Raw genomic sequence first — 6,356 nt, 5'->3', positions numbered from 1 at the left:
TTAAGGGTAAGTGTAACCCTATATATATATATATATATTTTTTTTTTTTTAAATAAATCTGTTTAATAGACAGTGAATGTCTTTGAATGTCAGACAAGCTGTAAGGATTGATTTCTTGCATTTCAGCAGCAAGGAAAATTACTGTGTTTATCTTCATTTCTCACATTTGTGCATTTGTTTTAGATGTGCAGTGTTACACACTACAAGTAATCATGCGAATAAATACTAAGATTTCAGCCTGTTCTGACCTGCTGGTGAGTTTTGTTAAGTGTAGGCTATGCATGCACTCACATCTGATTATTTTATGCCAGATATTCATGTTCATGCACCCTGATGGGTATCTGCCCTCTATGCATTTGCTGTATTAGCGGGGGGGCACGGCAGAGTCTCAGACGGAAGACAACTACAAGACTTATCTCTGTCACACAGCTTCTGGCCGAACCATCCGACTGCTGGTTTATCTGCTCCGACACACACCCTCTCACTAGGGAAGTGTCACTCCACCCCCCTCCCCCTCCAACTCCTCATTCCTGCTGACTCCGTGCTCACCCTCTCCTCTTTCGCCTCCTCGCCTCACCCCTCTCTGGATGCCAGTAGCTTCTAGTCATGGAGCAGACAACAGTCACACACCAGTAAGTGTTTTTTTTGTCCCTACCAGTTAGCAGCGTTGTCACCAGTGAGCACATTTGAATTACAGAAAACAGCTCACTTACCTTATTCTGCTTTTTTATCCTGCTGTGTTTCCTCTATAAACGATAATACCAATTAAAACAGGAGCATTTCTTAAATCAGACGTTGCTTCGGCTCCTGCTTTTGCACTCCGTCCTTCTAGATTTAAAATTTATTTTTGCAATTAGCTGTTATAAGTGTTGTTGAAGGCCTGAAACTGTTGAATGAAGGGAGTAATAAAAGCTGTATTGTATGCAGTAGGATATTATTAACAGGATACTCGTGTATTTGTGGTAGCATGCTGCTAAGATTTCATAGAGAAGGCCAGCTGAGTACAAAACAGGCTGCTCTAGGAAAAAGAAATTAGCTGAATGAATGAAATTAATTAAATTCCTGCTTACAGGATAGCAAAACGGAGACTAATTTGCCAATTTTAGGCTATTTCTTGTTATATTAAGCCTGCAGTTGAGTATCAGTGACATGTCAGAGGCTTGACAAGCCGTGGTGAATTTATCAACCACCGAAGTTAAATAAAGACAGATTCGCTAAAAATCTAATTTCAGACCCAGACTGTCAGTCACCAAAGCTTCAGAATCAATGAAGGAAGTGGGGGACTTCACCACAGGAAGTGAAGATAACCGGAGGTCAAACAACGTCCCCGCAGTGACAGACCTGATACTCACACAGCCCGGCCTCGGCGTCACCACGACAACCGTCACCACCATCACGCAGACGGGAGGAGGCTGGAGCACCGGCCTGTTTGACATCTGCGGAGACAAGACTACATGTAACATGACAACACAGCCAGAAAGTGCCTTCTCATGAGCACAGCACGCACAATCAGATCACTATGACCCTTTGTTCTTTTTTGACTTTATGTTTCTACAAAGTGAATTTCATGTAAGAACCAACAAATCATCATTCATTCTGAGTTTTGTCTCACACCTAAGAGAAAAATTCAAATGGGTTTTTTGTCACTCTCGAGCAAACACGTCAGTCACAGACATGCGTTGTGCTCCCCTCTGCCTGTGCTTGCAGGTATCCTCGGGGCTCTGGTGCCGTGCTGTTTGGACCTGAGTTTGGCTCACCAGTTTGGCGAGTGTGTGTGCATGCCTCTGCTCCCAGGATCCACTTTGGCCATGCGAGTCGGGATACGGGAGAGGTACAAGATACGGGTGAGTGTGTGTTTTTTGCATGCAAAAAGCACATCAGTCAATAGGAAGTGAGGATTTGTGCTGCTTGTTAGGCTGCCCTTGAACACACCAGCAGGTAGACTGTACAAAATGGTAATGCGCTTTTAAAAATAGAAAATGAAGTTTGGAAATGCAATGGCTACCAAGAATGTAGATGATCAATTCAAAAACATTGTGCAGTTTGTCATCATATGACTCATAGATTCACTTTAAGTTGTGCCAGTGAATTTCTGTGTTTATGTTTTAACGTCTTCTCGTGTATATGTACCTCACGGACGTGTTCGTGCTGCATTGTTGTGTGCATGCGTGCTTCTTCTGTACATGTCTGCATGTATGTGTGTGCCTGTCTGCATGTTTGTCCACAGGGCAGTGTGTGTGAGGACTGGACCACAGTGTGCTGCTGCTATCCTCTGGCTGTATGTCAGATGATAAGAGAGATGAAGCTGAGGCTAAAGACACAGACGTATCATGTGTCCACTGCCCTCGAATGCTCCTGAAGAAACTCTAGACATGTAAATGAGGCCTGTCCTTTTGCAATGCGACAGAGACGTGGGCCAACTGACATTTCTGGTATGAACAGCACAAAAAACCAATACTACAAGGTTTGAACTTATTTTAAATGCCTCTGAGGATGCCTTGACTGTTAAAGCAAGCCTATCCTACAACATTCAAAGACGACTGAAAAGGACTAACAGAGCTGTAAGTTGAACCAGTACGCAGGGCTTCAAACTGTCTTGGAGGTTGTTAGATTTGAACTGAAACTACTTTTAAACTGCCATTGGACCTCTGTTTTGAGAGAACATTATGACTAAACTTCATAATGATATTCTGCTTCTCTTGCAGAGAAGCGAGCGGCAGGATGCACGCTGCTTTGGTTTCAGTAGCTGTCACTGGCAGCAAACAGCGCTGAACATCTGGTACAACTCTCAGTCAGACTCCAGAAATATTCAAAAAACAGTCAACTTTCTTTAATTCAGAATATTTTGAACCAAAAAGGGGCAATACTCCAACTCCTGAGACTGTCACATAAGGAGCTTTTTTGGTCATTTTAATTAGGATACAACAATAATTAAAGTTCACTTTAATACATGTAGGATTTTGTCGAACATTTGTATAGCACGACAACGTCTTTGACAGATTTCTATTAAAGATCAGTCCTCCCTAACATTTTCTCAGTCACCACAAGTGATATCTCAGCCTGCACTTGTTTTGGTTTCAGTTGAAATATCAGCTTCGGAAACACTCTGCAGCAGTTCACAGGGGCAATTTCTTCGATAGCGAATCGTAGAAATGAAGCGAGAAAAGTGATTTGAGTGAACCGAGCCTTTAATTTTGTCTGGCATGCCAAAGGTCACCAGACACATTATCGCGCTCAGTCCCTCGCAGACACGAAGGGAAGATGAGGTGAGGAAGCATAAAGCTTTCCGGACCTTGAGGCGCAAAGTGTGCGATGGAGACATAACTCAACATTAGAGACAAAACCTCTAAATGAGACGAATAAATCTCACTTTCAACATCACATTTAAAAGTATTTCTGAGTATGTGTAAGAAAGGCACAGAAACTCTTTGTCCAGTGTGATCTAAGCATTCATTTGGTTGCTTGATTGAGCATCAATGCTTTTGAGGGTTGTTTTATTTATTTCAGACAGTGGGATGTAACAAGTGTTCAAGTCCATTCAGTATGCAGAACCACTTGTCTGATTACCCGGCAAAACGTCCAGAGCGTGGCTCCGATCACAGTCAACAGTTCAAGTACAGTCTGATGATAATAAAGCCTATTTCCATATTTCTGATATTCTTTTATCCTTTTGTTCCTTGATTTACCTCAGGCATTCAATCATATTATTATACCAGTCCTGATTGCTGTGGTTCCCTGAACCCGAAATGCCAACCAGCAAGAACGGATGTGGAAAATGTTTTTCATGCACAATGCAGATGGGTCCTCAAAGGGCAAATATGTAATTTGTTAACTCTTACGGATGTGGTCCCCCACCTGCAGGCTGCTTCAAATTAAATGGGAAACGAGAGAAAATGGGTTTGGTGAAAGAGAGATGTGAATAATAAAAATGATTTGTATTTTACACTCAGTACACTTCACATTTCAAGGAGTTAATCTGCTAAGTGAAAATAACGTGTGTTTTTTTTACTTCATGAGTGTACATCTCTTTCTTATGTGATTATGTTGTTGTTGGCTTTGAGTGCATTGGAAGCCCTCATCCAGATCCAGCAGGGCTACTCACTTAAAGCCTGATGAAGTATCTCTTATGCAAAACCAATGAGTGCTAATTATTTTAGAGTATAGATTATAGTGGTGTGCATGCCTATGAGTGCTGCTTTGAGAGAAACCCTTTAAGGATTTCACCCACTAGTTCACGTCCCACTGTGGATATTGTGAGTTCATGCACCATACAGTCAGCCAGGAACAGCTCCCTTCTTGCTGCTGTGTACCTTTGCACCTCAGAGAAACATCAGCAAACAGACAAACATTGTCCTATGCACAAATTCTCAGCGGAAAAACATTTTTTAAAACAACATGCACTGTGTAATGTAGCACACTGGCACAGGATTTAACTATGCTAATCAGTAAAGCTACCTAGTTATAAGTTACAGTGCTGTAGCTACCATCTGTACAAGCTGCGATGTTAAAGCAGCGGTGGTTGTTTACAAGATTCATTGCTTGTTTACATGCTTTTTTTTTTTTTTTTTTTTTTTTTTCCAGTTTTCACTTTTGCATTGAAGTGAAAAAGTTTTAGTTCCAGATGGCAAAATGGTAATAAGGTCAGTGGCATCAAATGGTGGAATGTAGCTTAGTATATTTACTCAAGAACTGTATATAATTACAAATTTCAGGTACTTCACTTGAGTTTTTTCTTTTCATGTCACTTTATACTTCTACTCCACTAAATTTCAGTGGGAAATATTGTACTTTTTGCTTAACTACATTTATCTGAAAGCTTTTTACTTAATAAATTGAGATTTCTGCATACAAAACATACAAAAAGATTATAGAATATGATGTTTTTGTTATAAATTAAACTAACCAACAGTGTATACGAGTACAGCTGAAATGTCAATCAGTTGATTGAATTTAATTAGCAATCTTTTTTTCATGCAACAAACATTTCATGGTTTCATCCTCTCACGTGAGGATTTGCTTAATTTCCCTTTGCATTATTTTAATTTTTTACAAACCAAACAATCACTCGCTTAATCAAAAAGCAATTAGCAGATAAATCCGTAATGAAAATGATCATTACTTGCAGTCTTATAGAAAATAGTTCAAACTGAGCTCCACTTCAACCAGCTGCAACAGTAAAATCCTACTTTTACATTATGAATTACTAATAATAGTAATCTAATGATGTAATATAGAAAACAGTCTTATTTTCTTAATTGAATACTTTTACTTTTAATACTTTGAGCCCATTTTCCTGATCATGCTTACATAGTTTAACTGAAGCAACCTTTTAAATGCAGGACTTTTACTTGTAACAGAGTATTTGTAGGGTGTGGTATCAGTACTTCTACCTTAGTAAAAGGTGTGAATACTTGTTCTTCTTCAGGTGATATCTGACTTACATCTGCATTAGGCTCCAGTGTTTCCTGAGCAGCCCTGGATGGATAATTCTTCCTGCAGCTCCACTCCTCTCTGCCCACTGGGGGTTTTTAGTGAGCAGAATCTGCCTTCAGCAGAGCTGCCTTCAGGCACTCTGGTAACATCTTTCCCTCCAATGACCAAATGTTATTGCTTCAGCATCAACATCTCTAAATTGAGTTGGTAAAATGGAAATGTGTTTGCTTTGCAAACCAAATACACCCTAAAAATGTCATACATCCTCTTTCAGGCTTTCTATCTATATTTACACAGGCTTTTTTTAAACGTACCTACATGGAGCTGCAGTTCTTGATTGCTCCTTCTAAAGCAGCGGCTGTCACCACAAGCAACGTTTAAAGTACCTGTTCCTGTTCTCCAACCACTTTCTGAAGCCTGTGGCCAGTTCCAGTAAGTGCCACAGTTCTAGTTTTAAAGGGTCAGTCAATGCAGTTTTTTTCTGAATGTGCAGTAATCATCTCATGTATATGATTTACTTCTGTTTTGCGGAACAAATCTAAAAATATATCAAATGAATACTGAAACCTTTGCATGCGCTTATAGTTAAACAGCAAACACATTTAGACTTACATTTACTATATTACCACACACACACACACACACACACACACACACACACACACACACACACACACACACACAGCTTGGCCTTACGTCATCTCTTCCACATACACTTCCAAGCCTGAACCATTAGGGGGCAGTGTTGCCCCAGATCTGCCCCCCCCTGCCAGCTGTCTGTTGTCTATTCCCACAGCTGCTCAGTGGAGTGAGATCAGTCTTAAGTGCTGATCTGGGGTCAGAGTTGGGATTTCCACAGCAGCAGTACTAGAGGTCAGGATCTGGAACAGTGAAGCCCATCCTTAGTCAGCAGTCGGACAGGG

The 6,356-nt window shown here is 40.6% G+C and overlaps 1 protein-coding gene across 1 annotated transcript; it reads left to right on the top strand.

Moving 5' to 3' along the window:
* Positions 1-549: 549 nt before the first annotated feature.
* Positions 550-4,620, top strand: plac8l1 (PLAC8 like 1). The gene is made up of 5 exons (XM_076750940.1): positions 550-632; positions 1,233-1,456; positions 1,708-1,844; positions 2,228-3,614; positions 4,582-4,620. Exons 1-4 carry the CDS (start codon positions 607-609, stop codon positions 2,357-2,359), a joined length of 519 nt encoding a protein of 172 aa, XP_076607055.1. The 5' UTR covers positions 550-606; the 3' UTR covers positions 2,360-3,614; positions 4,582-4,620.
* Positions 4,621-6,356: the final 1,736 nt, after the last annotated feature.

The sequence above is a fragment of the Chaetodon auriga genome, chromosome 15 (genome assembly GCF_051107435.1).
Source record: "Chaetodon auriga isolate fChaAug3 chromosome 15, fChaAug3.hap1, whole genome shotgun sequence".
NCBI lineage: Eukaryota > Metazoa > Chordata > Actinopteri > Chaetodontiformes > Chaetodontidae > Chaetodon > Chaetodon auriga.
The sequence above is the reverse complement of the archived record's forward strand: the minus strand, read 5'-3'. Positions and strand labels throughout refer to the sequence as shown.

Bases quoted from the DNA above. Each gene is read 5' to 3' on its own strand.
- plac8l1 (XM_076750940.1), top strand. From the start codon at position 607: ATGGAGCAGACAACAGTCACACACCA. The intron at 1,457-1,707 runs GTAACATGACAA...CTGTGCTTGCAG, and splicing joins CTGCGGAGACAAGACTACAT to GTATCCTCGGGGCTCTGGTG. The intron at 1,845-2,227 runs GTGAGTGTGTGT...GTTTGTCCACAG, and splicing joins GGGAGAGGTACAAGATACGG to GGCAGTGTGTGTGAGGACTG.